The 25,702-nt window shown below is 40.9% G+C and overlaps 2 protein-coding genes, 1 long non-coding RNA gene and 1 other non-coding gene across 5 annotated transcripts; 1 reads left to right on the top strand and 3 right to left on the bottom strand.

Annotated features, from left to right (window-relative positions):
• Positions 1 to 2,198: 2,198 nt before the first annotated feature.
• On the bottom strand, positions 2,199 to 10,782 carry LOC142974934 (uncharacterized). Its single transcript, XR_012959585.1, has 3 exons — positions 10,680 to 10,782; positions 6,602 to 6,711; positions 2,199 to 2,224 (listed from the first exon to the last, which is right to left on the bottom strand). It is a non-coding gene; the product is annotated as an uncharacterized LOC142974934 (long non-coding RNA).
• On the top strand, positions 4,003 to 5,185 carry LOC142974530 (uncharacterized). Its single transcript, XM_076116929.1, has one exon. It carries the CDS (start codon positions 4,003 to 4,005, stop codon positions 5,131 to 5,133), a length of 1,131 nt encoding a protein of 376 aa, XP_075973044.1. The 3' UTR covers positions 5,134 to 5,185.
• TRNAL-UAA (transfer RNA leucine (anticodon UAA)) lies at positions 10,154 to 10,237 on the bottom strand. Its single transcript has one exon. It is a non-coding gene; the product is annotated as a tRNA-Leu (tRNA).
• Positions 10,783 to 13,364: 2,582 nt separating the features above from the next.
• Positions 13,365 to 18,355, bottom strand: LOC142974577 (uncharacterized). Of its 2 annotated transcripts, XM_076116994.1 has the most exons (3): positions 18,003 to 18,355; positions 16,747 to 17,644; positions 13,365 to 14,941 (listed from the first exon to the last, which is right to left on the bottom strand). In XM_076116994.1, the coding sequence occupies exons 1-2, from the start codon at positions 18,121 to 18,123 to the stop codon at positions 16,749 to 16,751; spliced, it is 1,017 nt and encodes a 338-aa protein (XP_075973109.1). In that variant the 5' UTR covers positions 18,124 to 18,355; the 3' UTR covers positions 13,365 to 14,941; positions 16,747 to 16,748. The 2 variants fall into 2 exon arrangements, with proteins under 2 accessions (XP_075973109.1, XP_075973108.1); XM_076116993.1 differs by having other exon boundaries at positions 13,365 to 17,644.
• Positions 18,356 to 25,702: the final 7,347 nt, after the last annotated feature.

Here is a 25,702-nt window from a genome sequence, read left to right as displayed (position 1 = left end):
TTGAAGAAACAACTAATAGTAGAATATAAAGAAGATCCTACTATTAATTACTCTGTAAACAGGTTCTTCATGATGATTCAGAGAGTTCGACTCTAAACTAGGGGACCAAGGTCAGACAATATGACTAGTGGCTACTCTTCTAGACATTTCTATGTGCTATACACCTGACTTAAAAGTAGGCTATTAGCACGTCGTCGGTATGTTCACCAAAGTATATTTAGCATTTACACAAGCGAGCACTTTCGCAGCTTTTGTTGCTATACTGCTATTTTGAGAAAAGTCTCTATTAATTATGCATCGGTACAATTAGCCGGTCGCGGTCCAGTAGTGAACGAGAGCTCGAATGGATGAGTGACTGAACGCAAACATTTACCACATAATTTAGCAATATACACTTGATTTCACTTTTCAAACTAATATAATTAAAAAAAGTAAATGTTAACCTTCATTAAAATTTGAAGAATATTGAATAATAAATATTGCGCGAGTGCCAATATTTATTTATTTAGAATGTAAGATCAACAAAAAATACTGTTTTTGTTGTGTTAATTATGTGTGCACGCGGTGAACAAGAGGGTTTTGTAAGAATATGATAAGGAATATTGAGTGTAAGTATTCTTGTACATACGTCATACATACATACATACATGTGGTACAAAGAGTGCGCACTTTATTAGTAGTGTCGAGAGTTAACAACAAGTTATTACATTGTGCTCGCGTCTCGCACTATGACCGCGTTTGTTTCGTGAAGCCTTGCACCGAACACACAAACATACCTGTACCTAGTGTACCTCCAGTACATGTATATAAGTACCCACTCTCGGCTATTTGTATCAACCACAGAGACAGCTGTAACTACTGGCTTTATTGTTGTTGTTACTTAAAGTTATATGAAAGCACAACAGACTGTGACATAGTTTTTTAGACAGTATGGAATCCTGCTTTTGTACATCTAAATATCAGGTACATTGTTTATATACAAATTTTCATAATAATATGCCTATAAATTGAACGCAGTAAAAGTGCTCGTCAGAAATGCAGGTAGTATGCGGGTCAAAGAACATGACACACATTTAAAACTAACTACACATGAAATAGCAATGAGTGCATTAAATAATTGTACTAAATATCTAATTTTAGAACAAGTTAATACACGGGCGGAAACGTAAACGTGGCGCGGACGGGGCGCGTCCGGCGGCCGCGTGCGACCGGACGCGAGCGGACGCAACAGGACGCGGCCGGACGCGACTAATGTGCTGCATCGTTTAGCCTTCATTACGACAATCGCTCTATTTCAACACGAGTTACTTCGAGTGCCTCACTGTCACTTCATTATCATTCTTGCACTTATTTATGCTTTCAGGTCCTTACGGGTGTATTTTTTACGCACGCAAAGGCCTATAGCCCGTAATCGATCCTTGCTAGTAGTGTGACTTGTGTTTGAGTATAATAACTAATCTCAGTAACACCTTTATTTTCAAACGGCTTAAGGCTAATTCGTATAGTTTTTAGGTATAAAAGATTCTTGAACCGTAGATGTAAGCAGACTTTAGCAGTTAGCTCATACAAGGGCGTTTAAATCTAATTAAACAGAATGACTTCATTCTGCAACAAGGACAACTTACTCATTATAGTTTAAGTGCGCCTGTAACGTTAAAACAACAGTCATTACCGTCGCCGTGGCTCGCTCGTACATAGTACGGCTCTCATCAATGATGCAGGCGGCTCGTCCGGCCGCCGCTCTACAATACCGTACCCGGCGGTAGAGGCGCGGGGCGGCGGCGGCCACGCACCGTTTCCGCGCCGGACGCAAGACGCCCCGCTTCCGGTTCCGCCGCTGCATCTAGTATGCGTGTCCGCTTCCTGTGAACGATGTACACACACTGATAGTTAACGTATGTTCTGATTGACTACATTAATTTTACAGCTGTGTATTGTGTATGGAGGTTTTGGTACGTAAAGCGTGATGCCTTTATTCAAGTCAAGTGACCAGCAAATGTGTTCAATAATATAGCTGTACTGTGAATTCTCATAAGGTTCGACAATTGTTTACATACCTACTTACTATTCGTAGTATACGGTTGCATTATTAAAACAGAATTAGCAATTTTCGAAATGGCATGTCGTACTTTACTCACATCTAAAACATATGCGTTTGCGAAATAGTTATTCGGTTACTCTCCAAACGAGTCGAAGTTTCGGGTCCGTTTAAATCAAATTTTAACTGAAACATATTTGGTGGGATTAGTTGTGAGTGAGGTGCACGGTGGCACGGCACCAGTGATACAACGTACAACAGATACAGCGCGGAAGTGTAGCGGCAGAGTGCATCAGTGGCGCCGCCTGCCGGATGTTCGCTAGTTACCGGCCGGCGACGACGGGGCGGCAGCGGTGCGGCGGCGTGGCGGCGACGTAAGTGAACAGACTCGGATATTGAGACGCGCACCGGCAGCTTTTATTTGGTGCAATTTGTACGGAGCCGCAAATGAGGGAGTAATAAGGAAAACGTGTGAATGTACCCGCCGCCACCGCGCCGCCACCGCGCCGCGAACCTTCAGCAAACAATGTTATCTACATCTATGTACCCCTGAATAACAATAGACGCTCATGTGTAACTAGTGTACTCAGTGCAGTAATGTAGACATATGTAGATAAAAAACCAAAGTAGGTTAGTATTTATCTATACTCACTTTCCCAGAGTCATTTGTATGTTAAATAAAATAGGTAATTCATTGATACACGAATAACACTAGCCAGAAGTAAATGAAATTCTCTTGGTACTGTGAAACAAGTTCATCGCTCAACGGTCCGAACAGTTTACGGTGGCTATTTATAGTAATAAAACCGATCGACAGGTAATGATTATATCAGGACAAATCAAGCCATTCACATCGTCGTCCAGTAATAGTGAGTAATATTGAAGCAAACATCGGTGCGAGCATCGTGCACAATTATCAGGCAGTTGTACTCGTATGGTTCAGTATAGTTCAGGGAAAGGGCGAGTAATAACGGTGATTACGTGGCACTACAAATAGCCGGTTACATGGCTCATGATTCAATTACCCACATGAACGTAGCGGCGCGGTGCAGTGCGGTGCAGCGGTACTGTCGACACGCGACCCGCGCTGAGCAGGGCACGGGGTGAGGTACTCACAGGTGTAGCGAGCTATGAGTCGTACAAGCGTGATGAAGCCTCGTCCCAAGTCGCATAAATAAACTTTACATCAGCCATTTTGTTAGAGCTATATGTTGGGAACTGAATAGTCAGTAAATCTTTTAATATTCTATGTATTGTATATAAGTGACAGTAAACTCCGGTTTATAAATAAGCTTAGGTTTGTTATAAGGTTAAAATGTAAATGAACAGTAAGTGTCTCTGATCTTTTCATCCCTTAGAAGTTTATTTACAAAGACGCACGACTACGGGTCATTCGTTTTCATGTGGTTAACTGCCTGTTTTTATGAGGCTAAATAAATAGATAGAATACCGACTGGCATTGCAATAAAAATATGTTTAATATTCACATAGCGTGTACACAGTACATGACTACACAGTGTCGGCACGATCGCTCCATCAAACAAATCGCACTGATTTGATGTTATTGCCGATAATGACAACAAATCATAAACTCATTCCACTTGATACCGCTCCGATACACAACGACACACACACACACACACGTACCCGCGCGGCGCCACCAGCTGATTCAACGCCGTGTATTTACACATTTTACAGTGCCGCTACACCAATGAGCTGGGTCCAGCGATGGTTCCGCTGCGAGTGCAAATCATGAAACTAATATGTGGTGGAATTATAATGAAAAGCGCTATTAGTACCACTGTTTGTTGATGCGCACACACACACACACACATATCGGTGAATGTTGTACAAACACTATTATTCGTGGTTACTGTCAAACATTACGTTCACCGCACATATTCATCTGGAACTATCTCGTTACTAAAAATAGTTAGTATTTACACTTTTAAGTGATAGTGATTATGAACATCATTAAAATTAAATATAAAAGCCCATATAAAGTATTTGTCCGATTCAGTAATAAAATTCAAGCAGAAAAGCTCGCCAACTGTGAAAAATTAATTGAAAAGAAAATACGAGCTCAGTTTATTGATGAAATTAATTTGTCTTATGGTATCATTAGAGGAGTTGATCTGGATATTGATCAGAAGGAATTACTAGAAAATATTTTGGCGTCATGTGACATTCTGTCTGTAAAAAGATTGAAGAGATTGAACAGAGATCATGTATGGGTTGACAGCGAAACTTTGAGGTTATCTTTCAAGAGTATACATCCTCCCGTGTATATTTACGCATACGGGTGTAAATTTACCGTCGAGAAATATGTATTTCCAGTTACACAGTGCTCCGCGTGTTGGAAGTTTGGGCATATAAAGAAATATTGCTCGTCCAGTAAAATAGTTTGCCCCAAATGTGGCTTGGATCACGTTAACTGTGATATTGCTGTGTTTAAGTGTCCTAATTGTAAGGGATCGCACATGGCTCTCGACAAATGTTGCCCTCGATTTGTGCAAGAGAAGAAGATTCGTTTTATTATGAGTGACCAGAGCGTCACTTATAAAAAAGCTTTCGAAATGTATTTGAAAAATAAAGGTGATAAGTCAGTACCTCAGAGTATAGTTAAAAAGAAACCTATTGACTTGAGCAACGTTCTGCCAAGTGGAAATAGGACATACAGCAGTGTTGTTCAAGCAAATGTTGCGGTGCATAGTTCTTCAGATGGCCAGCAAGACATGAATTCTTCTTCCCCGATATTACCACATAAATACAGCGTCAAACGAAAAGAAAAGAGCACAAGGACAAAAAGCAGTCGGAGTGAAAATGTGGATTCGTTTGAGTCCATTCCCAGCTTTGTACAATCTGAACAATTTGAGAAAATGACTGGAGAACAACCTAGTAGTACTAAACAGAAAAAATTTGACTTACTGAATTTAATTTGGAATTTAAAGAATATTTTTATATCAGAAAAAACTGTAGACGAAAAGATTCAGTTGGCATTTAGAGTTATTTGTGACGAATGTAAATATTTTCTTAGGAGTATGTTTAACAGTGGAGATGTCGTTGGACAGTTGTTTAATCTTTTTAATGGATAAGTTAGATATTTTACAGTAAAACTCTCAAAGTTTGAGGCCTAAATTAGTTGATTTTGAAACATTATTGTTTAAAGGCAAAAGTTTTATAATAATTTAAATTTGAATTGTTTAGACATAGGAATGTTTAGTATTTTTTTAGTTTATCCAGCCAGTGAGGTGAAATGTGTTTATAAATTTATATTTTGTAGTTTTAAGAAAATAACTGTGTCGATTTTTTGTTTTGGTTGTGATGGGGCTGACATAAGCTCATAGAGTTAAAAGCCCTCAATAAATAAAGATCATAAAAAAAAAAAAAAAAAGTGATAGCCCGTTAAAGTGTTAGACAGACGCCGCAGAGAGATCATCGCTGACGAAGATCTTCTTATAAAAGATGTATGTCGTACTTCGATTTTATAGTTATTTTTCATGAAGTGATCAAACATCGTCAATGTATTAAAATGCAGTGAAAATGCCAATATGTGTGTGTGACAGCGAGACAGCGGGCCCATGTGCGCTCGGCGCTCGGGAGCCGAGAGCCGGGAGCCACTCCTCAGTATTGAACGTAAAGTTGCACTTAAACGAACGATGATGGAGCGACACTCGATCGCTCACCGCACTCCTACTCACAACACATGGTTCAACGACGAGACGCTACGCGGTATAGCTCACTCACAGCCGTTTTCAATATCCTATCTATCCAGCGTTTACTTAGGTACTAAAGACAAGCATTATACGTATATCATTGAATCGTTACTTCACTTTCTATAATCCATTAGTTGATTTCAATATCTTTGTCTATTCGTATTATAATTTTAATGACATAATTTAAGATAGAAATCTGTCTGAAATCGTTGACAAAACATTGAAAAACAAGAAATAGATCCGATAGACGCAAACTACGCAACTCTCCCATTGATGTAAACAAAAAAGTATGTTCGGATAACCAAGTATGTATCCAGTAGCATTACCACATGACAATACTGCTTCGAAAGTTCCAATGACTCGATCTGAAAGCTGCAAGTATCACAACTGTTTCTTACTCGCCTTTCATGAGGTTATTAAATGAGATATTAACCTTCGCTTATCAAACGCGAGTGAAGTATAATGTGTTTGTTGGCGATCGTAGTGATCACACTGCCACTGCTGCACTGGTGGTAAAACTAAACACGACCGGCGCTAGCCGCTAACGAACTCTCTAAACTTTGTGTCAGGACGCGTTTACATTGAGCCTCTTAGTTATTGTACTATATTATATAGTTAGCTGCACAATATGTTGTATTATTAAAACAAAACGCATTACATTGAGAGGGATACAATGTAGGAGAAATTGTGCACGATTCCCGATAAGCAGTGGCAAACACGTTATTATAAAAAATCACTGATTGTTTGTTGTTGCAATACGATGAATACGATGCAATATATCTTACCCCTTGAGACATCAGCGTGGCATACGAAATGTTAAGATTGCGTTTTTGAACGATTTACTAACTTACTCCATGGCAGCGCCCTTACTATGCGGTGAGACGTAGCGGCCGCCGCCCGCACAGCACCCGCCCCGCACCCGCACCGCACCCGCAGCGCGACGCCAACTGACGGGCTCTTTGAAAAAAAATGTAAGCAAGTGTAAGCCGCAGAGAACAAGACTGAACAAGTACAAACAAGTCGCAGCGAGCTCACAACTTAGATAGTATTGAGGCACAACTAGTTAATAGTTATCTCGTCAGATACGACTGCGCTATCCGCTAGTGCTGCGACACTGCCCCTGGTCTACTTATTTTATTACAGCACTAATCATCAGCACTAATCACCAACTAGCCATTACTTACTGTAACATAGGTTTTAATAGTCTATCTAGTAATTAAGATATTGAAGTCTGTTTTCTGTAAACCTCATCTGCTTAGTGCCGGACCTTAATGTGGTAGCAGGTGGTGCAGGGGTTGAAGTGGTCGACAGGCCACCGTCATACCCATACGGAACAAACATTTGTGCATTCCACAAGTTATTTTTTCGAGTCTTACTAGAGTGCGCACGAGTTGTTTGTCTGTAAAAGTTGGATATGGAACAATTATATACTCCATTATACCTAGCAAAAAAGTTAAATATGAAAGTTAACCTTCCGATGTTTTACAGTAGACAGTAAAATTATCCTCGTGTGCGCACAAATTGTAACAAGTAAGGGTTTTGTGCCACGTCGCTGTTAATAAGTAAGAATGAGCGCGTTTTTATGAGCGCTGCTCAGTGTTCCGGCCCTCATCGAGCCCAGATTTCATTTGTCAATAAAACGATATTTGGTAGTAACCTGTGTGACTTACACCACTCTGTAATGTAAAGACTCGACATACGAAATACGCTAGACTGACAAACTTGGCTATTTCAACTCATAGTTATAAAACAAAAACTGTAAGTGAAATACTACGAAAATACTGGACTTCGTTAGTCCTTAATGGTTAAGGACTAACGAAGTCGATAATAAATCATCGCTGTCGCTTTTAGGGTTTTGTATAAATTGTCCGTGTTCTTATCTTATGTTAGAGTCATAATTTTAAGGTAATTGTATTAAGTCGATTCCCGCAGTAACTAACCATGACTCCATGGAAGACCATGTCTTGGTGATTACCCCTTAAAATCATGAAGGGTACAAAACAACACGTACTAACCGTATGTTAAATGATAACATAAATATGTAGTGTGTGTGTGTGTGTGTGTGACGTCACGAGCAGCACCATCAATTATGTACGCACACACACACACACACACGCGCGCTCAACAAGTGTGCTCGCTGCGTGGAACAACACTTATTATTTAATCAAACGCTTGTTTGTTACGCCACGTCGCGCGTCGTCATAATAATATCATATGTTTATGATCACTTGTATACTTGTGTACTTGATCTATTTCTCGCTGATGGCTTACACGAGGACTAATGGTCAAGATCGTGTATCAGTGTGTGGTCACGTGTCACTAACTGTCAGCACGTATCTGTGGTCTGATGCATGGCTCACCCGTCCATCGTGTGGACCTCGTGTGGTAATGATGTAGCTACGGGTAGCACGCCAGACACTTGGATTCATTGTCAAGATATAGATTCCACGAACCGTTTTCTCTTCACATACAGTTTTCTCCCTACTTGCGTGTGCCAGAGTTACGAGTACCCACTGTACGATGTAAGCGATATATATCCTGCGTGATTTGTAGTAGTGCCGAAGCTATTGCGCTTATTTAATAGAAAATGTTGTGCTGAAAGTTTTTGATAAATGCTCGTAAAGGCTGTAGAGGGCGGTGGGGGGACGCGGGGGGAGGGGGCGCGGCAAATGGCCTCCTGCTGCCTCCTCGTCGCCACAGATTACTGCGATTGTAAATCTGAAGCGATTCGCTGCGAAACACTTTAGCTCGCGAACACCCCTCTAAAACGACTTAACAAGTTTCTTCACAAAGAATTAGTCCAGAATTTGAACACGAGCGCTCAGCGTGACCGCCACTTTGTGTTCCCTCAGATACATATCGTAAGAGAGGTTATTTTATTTAGGGACAGTAAGTAGGGTGCGGCGCTCGCGCTCTCCATAAATCGGTGAAGTAATAGGAAGTAATACGCGAGTGGATCTGCCGCCGGCTCGATCAGACGAGGCTCCATTACGCCGAGCTTAAATCCGATGCCGCGGTCAGCAGAAATATGACCACTCTACGCTGAGCCTCGCCGCCCTGCAGCGTGGAGGACGGTGGAGTGCGGGAGCGGCTCGTGTGGAGGTCCACGCGTGTGGTCGATGGATATAGTTTATGTGCGGGCGGATAAGCCGCGGCTGTATCGGCTCATTGGACGTTAATTAAAGTTTCTCGTTTTGTTTGTGCGGCGCAGTGGCGTGTCGATGACAACCGGCCGTTAGCCCCCCTCCCCCCGGCCGCCCCCACACCTCCGCCGCACTCCGAGGCGGAACATTATTTTATAAAATGACACTAGAAGGATTTACGAGAGGAGGGCGGCTACTGTTAATTAAAAGTGACCGTATTGCCGGCGCCGGGTTATTATTTCATGATTGTGCAATTAAGGCGCGCTGCACGTACGACTGTAGTACGAGTGTAGTGTGACTCTGTACGACAGTACGCCACGAGTACGCGCGTCGTGCGCTGTTCATAATGTACACCATGCACTATGTAGTGTAAACACGCTGTAGATGTCGCGGCCAGGTGGCGGACAACTTGGAGATCTTCATATTATATCGTGACCGGCTTGAGGTCGAACTCAACACAGAACACCACACTAACACCAGCACAACGTTCAACTGTTGATTACTGTTTTTTGGAATATACAAGTCACATATGTGAGAACGTCAACAAACATTGATGTTTGATCTGAACCTACAATGCAAATTGTATAGGGGTTGTTGAACTAGGTATATAATGATACAGTTCCATGTAGGCATGTAGAGTCTGTACATTGTCGCTTTGACGTGTCGCTGCTCGCTGTTCGTCTGTCAAAGACGGTGTTCTGAGAAGTCGTTTGATAGCGATAGTCGTCTCAGAGCTCTGTGGCGGCTCACAGAGCCTCGCTCACGTGGTGCTGGTGTGGCACTCTACATCAAACGACGCCATTACATGATAACAAGGATATTATTACTATTTGTAACGAATATTAGTCAGTTATAAATAGATAGGTGACAGTAGGTGTACCTATATAAAACAAATGATTGTGTGGGTAACTTCTAATAAAGTTAACAATGTAATTAACTGATATATTAAGAAGTACCAAGTTAGAACACCCACCTACAACAGCCGCAACATAATCTTAAAATAAACATTTCAGGAAAACATAAATGTACTTATATTAATTATTAAGGTATCAATACGCAATAATAAAATAATAATCTTGTATTGATATATCTAAGTCGTGTTATTACGTAAATTGACTATTGTAAATAACGACTAAAATAAATCTAGCATGGCGATATTTCATTATATTTGCCAAAATTATTCCTAAATTACATTCTAACTATTGATTGCAACATCATTCATACTAAAAAAGCAAAACAAAGCATTTGCCGTATTATGTCAGGTGTGGGGTTCGAACCCACGCTCCCTCTCGGGAACCAGAGCTTAAATCTGGCGCCTTAGACCACTCGGCCAACCTGACACACTGAGAGTGCGCTAAATATACGATCTACATATACGTCATGTCGTATACAATCATTATTAGTATAGTGTTGAGATTAGTTCTAGTATGTGCATACGATTATTGTTTCGTAGTTCAATATCAGTTTGTAGTAAGAACTTTATCAGTGTCACGGCTGTTACAGGTTACTTGAATTATTTGCGATCGTTCACTTCACATGGAACATAAATATTGACGGATTTTAACGTCTTTATCGATTGTCGTTCAAGTGGTGGTACTTACATGCATTACTACTTAGCACTAAATAATAACTCCGTTTCTCTAGAAATATAAATAAGAATATGAATTATGTACTAGAAAAATCGCTTTTCAACATACACATACATATCTCTACTAGTTTTATTTGTGTCCGATGTATGTATTTGGTGTAGTCGCCTCATGGCGCGCGTCAGTGCTGTAATACCTGGGGCTGATGTAGAGGAGTTCTGCCACTCACGTGATGAGTGCGCTGCGATTGCGCTGCGCATTCATTCCATATTCATATTAGTGCTTGTATGTTACCCATGGACCATTATCTAGAGACCTTTGTTATCGTACAAGCGCTATCGTGCGAGGGGTCATCGTAAGCTGGTGGTGTGGAGGTCAGCGCAGGTGGCGCTCGCCAGCTCCCGGCCGTTAGGTGTGAGTTAGTGCCGCCGCCCGGCGACACCTGCCCGCTAGTGCCCACTACTGTCGACCACTCGCTCCACTCGCTCGGCTGCCAACAACCTCTGCATTTCAATATTACATTGTATTACAGAAATGTTCAATTATTAAAATAAAATCATGAGTCCATGAAGCAATTTCTAATGTGATCCGTAAATAATTGTTTTAGGCATCGTTGAACAGTATCTTAAAATTATATGTATTACATAATTTTTAGAGCTAGTAAAAACTCGTTTTATATTCGTAGTAAACGAGCTTACCTACAAAATATAAAAACGAGTATTTAATTAATAAAAAAGTACGCTGTAGTAATTAAAATGATAACAGTGTCGTATGGGACCGCGTGATTACTGCTACATGATAATGGCAGGTTATATATTGTACCAGCACCACCACTCGTACGAGTACCTATATGTACAAAGTAATCATTTAAAAGCTTTCGACGAACACAGCAGTGACGTCACACGGCGACAATACTTATATTAGTGAGCTGTTTGCTAACAAGGTTTCTCACTAACTAGCTATGTATTGTCCGCGGGTATGTCCGCCCTGTTCTCTGTTGTTATCAAGATGTTCGCCACAATACTCACAATGTAAGCCATCAACTAATTGTGTTGATTGCGAGCGCGTCGCAGATTGGACTTGGAACAGAGGGGCGATTTACTAACACTTATACACTATTGAGACGACTTGTGCTTGTCGATAGCACCGCCTGGCGAAAATTGCGCTAATGGCGTTATTCAGTTTCTAAAATAATCGACTTGTTGTTACATTAATTTTGGAGATTTTGGAATCTACTGTAATATAAATCCAGAAATTATCTTTCTATTTTTTATTTTTTCTAGATCGCGCGCTACTGCGGGTCGCTTTCACAAATTAAATGCTTCCTTTTATTCCCCCATTTGAATGACATCCCCAGTTTTATAATGGCTGCACGCTACAGATTGTTACATTTACGAAAACAATCATGCTGTGTTTTTTAGCGACATAATATTGTAATTAAATTCGACCGGTGATCATTGTCATCGTATATCAATAATGACAAGTAATGGTCTGTCATAACGAGGTGTCGCCGGGGACCGAACTGTGCCAGCAGTACAGTGCACAGCGAGGTAATCGTGACATAACGACGTTCATTGATACATTGTTAGCGTCGTTAGCTCTCGTTACCGCAGCACTGCAGCACACGCGCCAAGGGATCGCGCGCTATACGATACACTCGGACACTAACTTGATTCTGTGCTCGAATTATGAAATGCACGTACGTGGTACAGTTGAGTTAATTTGTAGATTGGAGTGTTTCCAGTGAAGACTAAATAAGTTTAGATATAAAATAACTAAATTGCTGGAAATGGTGGTATAGAAACGTAATGGCTAAGTCAAAACACATTACTTTTACGCAGTGTAGAAGCTTACAACAGACATATTGTCAGTTTTATACGATAAAATATGTCCATTTACGATATGTGTCCATTCTACTAGTATTGTTACCTGGCACGTGGGCACGGTGCGGCGGCGACACGGTGACGTGACGTCTCCGGGGACGCGCGGGACACAAGATGTGCGTTTAATTAGCTCATTTATATAATGACGTTGGTTCATTAGAGGCCGCGTGTGCGTGACGCGCCTCGTTAGCTAATTGATTACACACGTGGGTGCCGTGACGTGCCGTAACGTGCCGTGCCGTATCGTGCCGCGGGACGACACGGCTCTGCGGCACCGGTTCGTGGAAATAATTTCCTTACCTAACGAGAGAGAGCGATACCTGAAATAATAATTGCTATAGGTATTCTGGGTCTCGAATTAAATGAAGGTTATTATTCCTGATTAAGTTATCTTTCAAGCATCAGAATTGCTCGAAAATATTTTAAATGTTTATGAGTTTGAGAAACCAATCAACTGTGTTGTAAGGTAACATTCTTGGTATGAAGTACAAAGGCTGGCGTGTGTATGACGTGTATGTGTGATGTGTACTGTGCACAGTGTTCAGTGTAGATGGAGGGCGCGAGTCGCGGCGCGGAGGCACCTCGATAACGCGCCTGTCACCGCCGCCTCTCCACCGACGCACTCGTATTCAATATTCACAATACACACACACACACACTCTCTCTACCTGTAGCAAGCACATGCACACACAGGCATACATGTATGGCGACATGTTCCAATTGTCACGTAGTTTTTGTGACAAGATTTCAGGTGACGTCACGTGATAAGAATATCAAGAGAATATCGTTAGCGACACGGTACGTCGACACGTCAACGTTGAACGTTTAAAATTCGTCACATAATATATGTTAACTTCAAGTACCAAGAATTTATGTATTTTAAATATAATTGTAAAATAGATCTAGGATTATGTCAGGCATTATAAGGTAAGGAATAATAAAAAAAAAAAAAAAAAAAAAAAAAAAAAGCGAGAAAGTGAATCAAGTAAAGTATAATATACGATCAATTGAACTTCTGGAAGTTCGATCATTATTATATGAGTTGCATCATTCGAAGATACAATTTACTAGGTAGTCCTTTAACCTACAAGGCATAATTCGCACGTTTTAGAGAATCGATTTTTAAATCGTTTTTTTTTTTTTTTTTTTTTATGTTGCCACACTGTCCCCACTTCCCGTTAGGTGACCGTTGTAACTTCATTCTGTTTAGAGACAAAGTTTTTTACTTCGGTTATTGGGTAGGGTGGGACCTTGTATCTTCGAATGATGCAACTCATATAATAATGATCGAACTTCCAGAAGTTCAATTGATCGTATATTATATGTTCGTTGCATCATTCTTCAGATACAATTTACTAGGTAGATGTTTAGAGACATTTAAAGGGGTTATGTTTTCCAAAAGAACACACATTGTTGTTATAGAAGTAAGAAACATTTATTTGTGGTAAATAATACATTGTATAATGATAGTTAGCGAAATAGCGACATGTATGGTGAAATGTAACTACGTGTTAGGTAGTTATTACTAAACATTGAATTAATCAGCTTTATTTAATACATTGATTTAATTGTTAATTCTACAGACTGATCTAGCGTATGCTCCTTCGTCTGTAATAGGGCGATTGTAAAATCGAGCAAATATTAATGATGAGCTGGTCCAACCAGCAGTCTTCCTAATGGTATCAATGCAAACGCCTGCGGAGGCGGCCGCCGAGGTGGATGCGTGTCGGGTGCTGTGTGCTGTGAATATGGAAATGTCCACACCACATTCAGCGAGAGTTTGTTTAATCCACCTACTGATTGTTTGGGACGAAACAACTTTATGTGGTTTTTTATAACTTATTAATAGGTTGTTGTTACTTTCCGTCCGTAGCTGTGATGTAACTGATATATAATCATCGAGGGTTTTTGCAGGACAAATGCGTGGGTTTTCCGAAAAATAGGGTAGGTAGAGCACTGGTTGCTCTCTACCTGGTGCCGAGGTCTTTATAATGTCGGATATTGGTATTCTTATACCGGAAGATGTTTTAGTTATATTGTTAACCTTTATTAATGATAATGTTTGTACGCGATGAGAGGTACACAAGGCTAATAAGATGGTTAGTTTTTGTGATAATTTGACAAGACTTAAGTCTTCGTTAGGATACCATAAAGAGATACGGTCTAGGACAAGTTTTGTATCCCAAGTCATTGCATATTTAGGACGTGAAGGTTTTTGTCTATAAAAGGCTTTCAGTAAGCGCTTGACTCGTTCATCTGAACCCACATTACTTCCGAGGAGTAAGGAAAGGGCAGATCTATGAGTATTGAGGGTACCATAAGAGGCGCCTTTGTTGAATAAGTCCACAAGAAATGTAATGACTGATGATAATGGGGCGTCATAAACGTTAACTGATTTCTCAGTACAAAATGACCACCATAATTTGTATGTGACCGAATATTGTTTCATAGTATTTTCTGATATTGATGTCAACATCAGATCTAGAGCTACTTCAGGAGTTCCTAGTCTTGCAAATGCCGTCCTGAGAGCTTCGCGGCCCCCAGAGAAAGGCTGCGATAAAGGCGATGGCGTGATCTGTAATTTGAATACAAAAGATCCCTATTAGGTTGAAATAAGACAATTTCTGAGGTAAGCATTCTTTTAAGAAGTGGGAACCAAGCTTGCCCTGGCCAGTAAGGAAATACTAAGATCCCAGTTGCTTTGTCACTTATGATTTTTCTTAGGCATTTTAAAATGAGAGCGAATGGTGGAAATGCGTAAAAGAAAAATATGTCATGCCAATTGATGGTGAAAGCATCTACTGTTATTGCGTTAGGGTCCGGTTTCCATGAAATGTATTTATTACATTTGGCATTGATGCGAGACGCGAATAAATCGATTTGAGGTTCTCCCAAAGTTCGAACTATCTTTTGGTATGCCCAGTCGGATAGTTCCCACTCTGTGTCATTTATTTTCCGCGATTCTTGGTCCGCTTCTACGTTTTCATGAGTGTTTATATATGATGCGAAAAGTGAAATGTTACGCATCTCACACCATTGCCATATTTCTTTAGCCAAATTGTTCAAATGTGGGAATCGGATTCCACCCATACGATTAATATAGCATAGAGCTGTTGTGTTATCGACCCGTAGCAATATGTTGCAATTGGAAAACGAGCTAGCAAAGCATTTTAGTCCAAAGGAAACGGCTAATAATTCCAAATGATTAATGTGGAGAGATGATTCTTCATCTTTCCATCCACCATTTGCTCTTTTACCATTACAATAACTACCCCAGCCTGATTTCGAAGCATCCGTAAATATTTCCAAACTGTATTGCTCATCTCTTCTTAACGCATTATTTGTGGACATTGTGTGTTGTTCCCACCAATGTAAGTCTGGTAAGATTTCATTTGACAATTTTATTTTTGCTTCGTAGTTTTTGTACTTTTGAAGCGCCAAAAATTTTACACGTTCGAGATTTTTAGTGTATAGCCAACCATACTTTACTGCTGGGCAAGCAGCAGTTAACACCCCGATAAATTGTGATAGTTCTCTAATGGAACATCTAGGCAGAGTACTAAATTTTTTAACTAACCGCATGATACTTTCGCGTTTTTCATATGGTAAGCCTAGCGTCATATTTACGGTGTCATACATGAAACCCAGAAATTTACAAATTTGTCGAGGTTCGAGGTTGCTTTTATCGAAGTTTATGACAAATCCAAGACATTGAAGTACATTAAGGGTCTTATTGACATTTTTTTGACAATCAATGTACGAATCACCGATGCATAATATGTCATCTAGATATATTACTGACACGTAGCCATTGTTACGTAAATAATTCATAACCTCTCTCAAAAGTTTTGTGAAAATTCGCGGCGCCACTGATAACCCGTAGGGCATTGAGTTAAATTCATAGTGATTACCATCAAATTCAAAGCGTAAGTATTTACGGTGATTTTTTGCAATTGGTACTAATAAATAGGCTTCTTTTAAATCAATATTGGCTAAGTAACCGTATTTTGGTACTAATTTAGCTGCGGTTCGATAATCTTCCATTTTAAAGTGGGTAGTATCGATAAAATTATTTAAAGATTTAAGATTTAGAATGAATCTTTTGGTACCGTTGGATTTTGGGGCTAAAAATATGCTTGAACAAAAGTCGTTTGGTGACCTACTACATGGTGATATTGCACCTAGTTGTAACAAATTGTCAATAACAGTTAACATATCCTCATGATCTTGATTACTAACTAAATTACTCGGTTTTGATACTTGTTTTACTTCCTTGCAAAACGGTATCGCGTAGCCTTTCAATATCCAACTAAGTACCTCGGGATTCTCAGTAATTTTTAGCCAACAATTGTAAAAGTGGTGGATTCTTCCAGCGTGTACCGTTATTGTTGACCCGTCGCACGCGGTTGCTTGCTCTGGGTTGACGACGATTTCTGTTGGGTGGACGCGCTCGCTTGAGTCTTCCGACTTGCTGGGGTCCCACGTCCTCTCTGCCCTCCCCTCCCCCCCCTGTTCGACGAGATGCGAGGAGGGCCCATCCAGTTTCCCTGCTGTCGGGGTCGGCTGGTAGATGGGACGTTCTGTGGTGTCTTAGGCAAGGGAGGAGGTTTTTTGATCTGCAATCCTTGCTTTTCGATAACTTTTGTGGCTTTAATTTTGTCGGACAACTTATTCCCGAAGAGTAATTCGTCGCGATCTACATCTTGTACGATGTTTAAGAAGGCTTTATCCAACCCTGGGGTGATAAACTTTCTTCTTGCCTCAGTTTCCGTGTGGTGTAAGTCACACAGGATACGACTGGCATCGCTGATGAATTTTATAGCTTGAAGCCTTTCTTTATTATCTATGAGTAGCTGTAAACCCTTGTTAAGGGCTGCGATACCTTGGCCAAGCTGTTGTTGTATTGCCTCCACTCTTTTGTCTCGGGTACGAGTACTCTCGGCTATAGCTGCTGAGATTTCTGGGTTAAGTTTCGGTGCTTGAAGTAGCTGACAATTCTCTGGTATTGGATATTCTTTTACCAGTTTCTCTTTGGTTTCCTTGTTAATACCCTTCCTAAGAATGGGTAACCACAAGTTTGTCAGTTTTTCGTGTATTTTTGGGCCATATTTAGGGACCTCTTCGATGGCCTCGCCCAATGCCGTGAGGATATCCGGGTCTAGTTCCGGTTCTGGAAGCGACGGCTCGGGATCCTCGGCCTTATTTCCTTCGTTTTGGTCAATGGGTTCTAGAGGTCCTGATGCCGAACCAGGGTCGATGACATTTTCGACGTCTCCATCTACAAAAAGCCACAATTGATGTTACTATGATGACCAAAGGCATTTTTGCAAATGGCGGGTACAACGAAATAATTTGTATAAATTAATGAAATTATTTTGAGGATAACCTCACTTTCATTGGTTTATAGAGAAATTGCCTTCGTGAGAATACACGATTCACCTCTAGGCTTTTCGTACTCGGATCAATTTGCCATTGTATTAGCTATTTGACTAATACAAAAAAATTCCATGTGTTAACACTCGGTTAACCTCTAGGAACAGGTTTTTTGCCGTCGTGATGACACTCGGTCAACCTCCAGGCGTATCGGGCAACAACAACTATAATATTACTGATTAATTATACTTATATTCACTAACCTGAATTCTCCGAATCCTCCGATGAATACACTATTCTACTGTATTTGCGGCGACCTTCAAGTTTTTGAAGTTTGCGTCGATATCGCAAAATTTTTTCTTCTTCACTGCGTCTTTTCGGCATATTTAAATAAGCACTATTTGTTTGTAGTTAGGCACGTGCGAACGCTGCCTCGCTCGGAAAAAGAAATGAAGTTACAACGGTCACCTAACGGGAAGTGGGGACAGTGTGGCAACATAAAAAAAAAAAAAAAAAAAAAACGATTTAAAAATCGATTCTCTAAAACGTGCGAATTATGCCTTGTAGGTTAAAGGACTACCTAGTAAATTGTATCTGAAGAATGATGCAACGAACATATAATAGTTGCGAGAAATTTTCTATTTCAAACAATCCATGTCTTTACAATCTTGTGGAAATGTTGTACTGTTTTGCCGTTGAAGTATACTTTATACGTACATATAGGAACCAGGGCGTGTGTTTAGGACACGAACATTTTGTATCAATCATTAGAGGCTTAACGTTCAGCTCGCGCCGAAATGTGAGGCTTTGCCGCCCTCCATCCGATATGAATACTGCGGGATTACCTCACACTGTTATTTTATATTTTAATCCGAATGTGAACGCCGCGGCCGAAGCGCACGGAAATTAAAATGTTAGAACATTTCACGTTCGCGGCTCAATCATGGCTCAATCACGTCGGGCGCCGGGCGGAGGGACATCGGCGACGAATTACGATTTAATATGAACCCGAGCACCGACGCTTCTGGTTTTCATAATATCTATTTATTTTCCTGTAAACTGTTTTAAGCTAAAGTGTTTCTGTGTATGTGTTTAAACTATAAGGAATAAGTATAATCGGTATGTAAGTTTTTTGCCTGTAAATCGCTATCATTCTAACAAATTGCTGACAGAGTTCTTTACTGAGACTGAAAGTCCTTTATCAACTAAAGCTTGTGAGGAAATGCAGGAAAAATGTTAAAATAGAACCCATGGACTTCATACATACATAGTGAAAACTGTGACACAACCGGTAATCATCATTACGTACAGAACACGACTGAACACGTAACGTTTAATAGTGCAGGAACACGATTTCTATTAAAAATACAAGTTCCGTGGTGGCAGCGGGACGTGAGTGCCGGGTAATTGGAGCTGTTGTATTTAGCGCCATGAATAAGGCATGGGGCTGGCAAGTATCCGCGACAACGCGACTACACGACACACGACACGTGACGTGACGTGACGTCGCGCACGACAACCTGCGTGCCGCGTCGCCGCCGCCTCGCCGCGCGCTCTACTATTAACAGCAAACGAGGCTCAACTCCTCGATATTCTCTTTTACTATAAATAGCATACTTCGCGCCCTCCTATCCATAGTGGTGAGGGTGTTCGCCAAGCCACTGCCACAACGTCGGAAGTTGTTAATTCTATTCCTATGTGGATTAAACGTTTGGTGATCCACAAATACTTGATTTAAGACTGGTAGTACGTTGAATCCGTTATTTGTATGTTTGTAAAAGTCCCTGCGACGCAAAAGCAATTCTTCTTGTCGAGATGGTGAACTATCGTTTTCACCATATTATGACATCATAAAGTGGAGGAATGGATTAATTAAATTCATGGTTTAAAAAAGTGTATAGTTCTAGCACTACCTGATGGTGATCTTGATGCCCAATTAGAATGTCAGAAAGTGCTTGTTGCTTAGATAATAACAAGTATGTAATTTCATTGATGTATGGATGTGAATTAAGAAAAATAAGTAAGTAACAAGTGACGTTCTTTGATCTCACTCGACCCCTATAGGAAAAAAGCGCAGCTTTATGCATGTATATATTGTATATGTGTTTGTATCTATAGATAAGTATTAGTAGTACGTATGATTATGATAACAATCTCAGTGTCATGTGTGGTCGCGATAATATAATATAACAACTAAAGCTTACTCAGTCTGTCTCATACAATATTCCGTCATATTAAAAATGTATACTCTTTGTTCGTCACGCGCCGTGTCGTGTCGTGTCGTGCATAATGACACGAATACAATCACAGGCGAGTAATAACAAAGTTATGATGAAGCGTTCAATAATATACACGTCGTAAGTGTCTCGGCATGTTTGAAAACAATTCTCTTGGTTTTTATTTCATATAGAATATATAGATATTATAGAGGGGTTTTAAGTACAAAATAAACCATTCAATGAAATTAGCGCAATGCAGGTCTGAAAGTAAAACGGGGCCGATAGAGGGCAGCGGTGTTTCTGACTTTTCTGAGGAGTTCATCGTTATTATATACAGGATATAACACCGCCGGCCACACTTGACATGTAAAGTGATCGACTGATAGTAGCAAGCAGTGTTGCAGAATAACTGTAGCTTTAAACAATTGGCGGCTAATAAAACAATGTCCCGCGGTAATAACAAGTCGCGTATCGTTAATGTGATCATGTGTGAACGTATCGACAGTGTTCAACACGTAATTACACTTATTGCGACACCACTGCTCACTGCTCATTGCACTCACTGTACTCACTGCACTCGGTGTGCGTAATTACTGCAGCTCATTACCGCACTAATGAATAAGTCCGCCACCGAACAAACCAACTCAATCTACATTTATACCACACAATAACTAAACTATACGATGTCAGAGTTGCTCAACATTCAGAGAACATTCATTTGGTATAACAAAGGTACAAGATAATCTACTTGACGTATAGATGTAAGCCACAGCTGTGCGTCTGCTGCTCTGATCACTGGTCAATGAGCTATGTACACAGACCAACAGACACAGTCCGCCACATACATGTGTTGCTCTCAAGCGTCGCTTTCCACCTACTAACTAATAGCTCAGGCGCCCGGCTTGTAATGTGTAACAGTTCACTGGTATGTCAGTATGTGCAGTGTACAGCCGGGCCCGGCTTGTACGTTAGTGCCAGATACCTCCACTCTGTGCACATAGTGTGTAAACAACGTTGCCTCCCCACCACCGAAACTAAACAACCGCTTTACGAATACCAATATCTGTAAATCACGGCTACGAACTCGTAGTTCTATTCTTGCGCTACGCCGTAGAGGCGTCGTAGACACACGTACCGGGCACGCTACGTGAGCCATTCGTCAAGTCGTGCCCGTTACCATGAAACTGCAGTTTTTGCGCCAAAGCGGCGCAGCGGCTTCGTTCCGCTGTAAAGCGCCGCCGCGTATTCTCCGCTGAGCCGCTGTAGTTACGGAGGCGGCGCGACGTCAGCGCTGCATCGCTGCGTTCGCAAAAATACTCGCTCGTCGTTCCATCGGCCTATTTCCTTTTCAATAAATGACATTCTGCATCGCCGAGCCTACAATCGAATATAGATTGCGCTAGTGAATGGCGCACGCAATTTCACACGCCGACAAAAACCCATTCTCATGGCTGCACGCGGCCCGCTGCCGCCACCACCGCCGCCGTGCAACTATGAATATATAACAACTAACGTATCAGCTCGTTAGTTTCTACAACGTATTTACAAATAACAGTCATAGCGATTTCGATTACAAATATTCCTGTTTGCTGCACAAATATAACGGCATCGCTAAAATACGATAACTGCATATTGCGGTACAGTTTAGAATGCTAATATTGGCAGCAAACTTACACCTACAGGAATCGATACATATGAAAATCTCTAACATAAGTCTGCAAAAAAAACACGCTTGACTAACTACAATAATTAACGTTTCTAAATTATTTTGCAACTTGAACATAAATAACTATGCAATACGTGTCATAAGCGTATTCAAATAAAGGTTAGAATGCCTTTGTCAACCGAGTTACCTACAAAGAGATCATCATTGTGGCCTGAATACATCTATTGCAGATGATTAAGTTGACGTCAGGTAGAATTCATGCACTTTCGTTCGTGGCTGAAAAAGCTTATGCGGGAGTGGCAACCGCGACCACATTGGCGACAGATAAAAGTGCCAGAGGAAGATGAGGTGGTTGAGAAAAAGAGATATACAAAGAGATCATACATTTAAGTTTCGTTTTGTTATGTGTTATTGCAAATTTGGAAAATGTGATACTCAGGTGGATTTACTCCAGCTACTACTACTAACTAAATAAAAGAGATAAAACGATACGAGTATGGTATCTGTGTACCATGTGTCAGTGGTCCCGCGCGGCCGCGGTGCGCTGCCTTACGATGCGGAACCACTAGTACGTATTAAGAGCTCATTCTTACTGAATACTAATGACATCTCCACTGCTCACTTCATATTACACAAGTAAAACTTGAACATCGCGCCATTGGTCTACTCCTACTCACAATTGATGTGTAAACTATCAACGACTATAGAAATAACCTGCTCTTACGTTGTTAGTAAATGTATGCGACTGATTGAGGTCAGCTGTTTACTAGTGTTTACATATTACGTAAAAGTTTACCATTATTGAAACAGACACTAGTAAAAAAATAGTGAATTTTCAATTGCCTTAGATCTATGACTGTAATACTATTGTTGTGTTATATTATTAATTTTCCAATTAAAATTAAGCTAAATTAGTAACTAGTATATGCAGCTGAAACAATGAGCAAGAGTGAGATGTTATAAAATTAACATTTAATGAAGCGACATACACATGAGGTTGTATTCTGATTACTTGTGATCGAACGCGTAAAGTGTTAACAATTGTTTGTTCAATGTATTGGCTCTGTCGTGTGCGAGATACACTACCCTTGATATATTCCAAGTGTTTGTTCTAACACAACTCTCACACACACACACACACGCGTGCAGTGGGCGCGGTGTCCGGACACACACAGTTTATCGGCTGCTTTGTTTAGTGCCCGCAGCTCGGAGGGTCGCACATTCTACAAATTGAAAGTGAACCAATCTTGGCGCCCGCTCCGGCGCGCGGCGGCACACATCTACGAGGCCACTCGTAAATACTCACCCGCAATGCTCTACGTCTACTAGAACAATGGCTGGAAAAGCTTATTAGAAAATTTGTACAGTAAGTTTAATTGTTAATTGACAAATAACATAATGTTACTCTGTTGAAGCGCATTAATCAGGTGGAGATTAATTATGGAATATTGGAACACATCCTTGAATAGAAACTTTCATCTATAACCCCCATCGAGCACCGCGTCGCAACAACGTCGTCGCGGCGTCGTGTCCACGTGTCTCTCAAATATTGACGCGATATATTTTCAATAAAATTCTGCATAGTCCGCTGTTTTGTAAGTTCCAGCCGCCTGTGAATTATTTATGTCACATTTATTTTGCTTCCGCGCGTGTTCGCTGCGGGGTGGCGCTACGGTCAACAACCAAACTAACTCAACACATTGCTCACGACGCCTCGCGCCTCTTCACAAACACCGAACAATACATATAAGTAGCTTATCTGTTCGCAATATTTGTTGACTTCTAGTGTCTTTTGGTATCCACTATTTATTACGTCTATAGCGAATGCAAATTCACGCATACAATACTCACAGCTGCTTGTATAAATACACTAAAACTAATTTTGGTATTGAATCAATTTAGGTCTGAAGACTAACACCTTCGACAATACTAGTCACTCACAGAAACTTTAAGATGACGATTCCGACGAGAGAAGAATGGAGTCAAGGTCTCTACACACAAACCAAATCGAGACAGATATGGTACACCGATGGCTCCAAAATGCAGAACGGCACAGGAGCAGGCGTCCACTCGGAGGACTGCAGCATAAGTACTAGCCTAGGCAGATATGCTTCAGTCTTCCAAGCAGAAGTACACGCAATCATCGAATGCACCCAAGAGATTATAAAACGAGATACAAAAAATCGCGACATTTATATACTCAGCGACAGTCAAGCAGCTATTAAAGCTCTTTGCTGTTTTAAGGTCAATTCGGGACTTGTACTGAATTGCATAAAGAACCTGAACAAGGTAGGTCGTACAAACAACGTTAGGCTAGTTTGGGTACCAGGCCACGCGGGCATAGATGGGAATGAGAAAGCTGATGAACTTGCACGGAAAGGATCAGAATCACTCCCAATAGGTCCAGAACCAATAATTGGACTACCTGATGCGACAGTCAAACTGGCAATAACCAACTTCACCAGGGACCAGCATCTGAAAGAATGGAAAGCCATATCTGGACTAACCCATTCGAAACTGTTCATAAATAACGTCAACAAAAGCTGGAGTAATAACCTAATAAACCTCAGCAAAGACAGCATCAAGAAAATACTTGGTGCTTTCACAGGACACTACGGCACGAACTACATGTTAAACAAAATAGGAGCCACAGATGACCCCAAATGCAGGCACTGCAATAAAGAAGCAGAAACCATGAAACACATACTGTGCGAGTGTGATGCTTTAGGAAGGAAAAGAATGGATCTTCTAGGATGCGGTTACCCTAAACCAGAAGACTACAGGCTGCTTCCGGTGGGGTGCATAGCAAAACTGATAAGTTTTGCCCTGCCCCCCAACGTCTAGAGTAGCAAAGGAGGGGGTGACACAAAGGATCAGGAATGGTCGAAGTGTCAGCCAGGCATTAACTGGCACCCCCACCCCTAAGATAAGATAAGATAAGAACACCTTCAAAAATACAATGGAATTGATAAATGTTCTGTTTTTGCTAATGTTTGAGATAAGCGCTTCAAATATATAAATTAAATTAACTCCACGAAACCGTTGCTACCATCAGAACACTGAATGTTGGTTCAAATTGAATGAACTCATCTTACTTAGTGCCATTATGACGTACAATAATCAACACAACACCTCGCTTATAGTAACAGTTCATATGTATCATTATCGACGATATCACTTATACGACGCGGTCATACGCAGTTACATTGATTCAATGATCGGAACATTCGCGCGCTCTGCTTCGACGTTCAGTGGTACTTGTGTACATTGTTTTATTATCGGCTTTGGATATGGTCCTGTTTGCGCTGCTCGAATAATCATTATACTATTTAGTCATAAATATCCACGTAATACCTCGAACTTGTAAAATATATTATTAACTTGCTAAAGCACAAAGCTAGCAAAGCTTCCTTATCAAGAAACTGCATACTTGAAAAATCGAAAACATTTTTGCAATGAACAAATCCTCACAATTCTGTCTGATAGGCATTTACTAAAGAGCTCCAACGACAAAGGTCTGTAAAAACATACAATAATATGGTCTTATATAAGGGTACTTAGCACATCGCGCTAAATATAAAGTGACATTATCAATTAATCGAACAGTGACTCCGGACTCGGTGGAACACTAAATGATGACACTCAAGTGTTGGCACTTCTCAGAAAAATCCTCTGGTTTAGGTCCAGCACACACTAGACACTAGAGCCACTCATAAAACGCTAGTCTTACTCACATATTCACAAGCAGTACAGAAAAAAAATTGGGCCTATCTTCACTTAAAACTTTTGATACTTTTTAGCAGTCGATTCCCAAAATACAAATGTGGCGTACACCAAGTCTTCATTGGACTTAGCTAACATACGCTCAGAAAACGTCGGTTTTTGCGCACTGCGTCCGCGATTAACCTTTGAAGGTGCAATTCCTTGATCCTGGCATTCTAGCGGGCTTCAGTGTAGAGCGGGCCTTACATCGGACGCTGTCAGCAGGCGGCACGAGGCGGCGAGGAGTCGCTAACTTAATTAAAGAGCGGAGTTGTTCGAGAGAGAGTGGCGCGTCGTCCGCCGGCTAATTATCGGC

Source organism: Anticarsia gemmatalis, chromosome 8 (assembly GCF_050436995.1).
Source record: "Anticarsia gemmatalis isolate Benzon Research Colony breed Stoneville strain chromosome 8, ilAntGemm2 primary, whole genome shotgun sequence".
Classification (NCBI taxonomy): Eukaryota; Metazoa; Arthropoda; class Insecta; order Lepidoptera; family Erebidae; genus Anticarsia; species Anticarsia gemmatalis.
The sequence above is the reverse complement of the archived record's forward strand: the minus strand, read 5'-3'. Positions and strand labels throughout refer to the sequence as shown.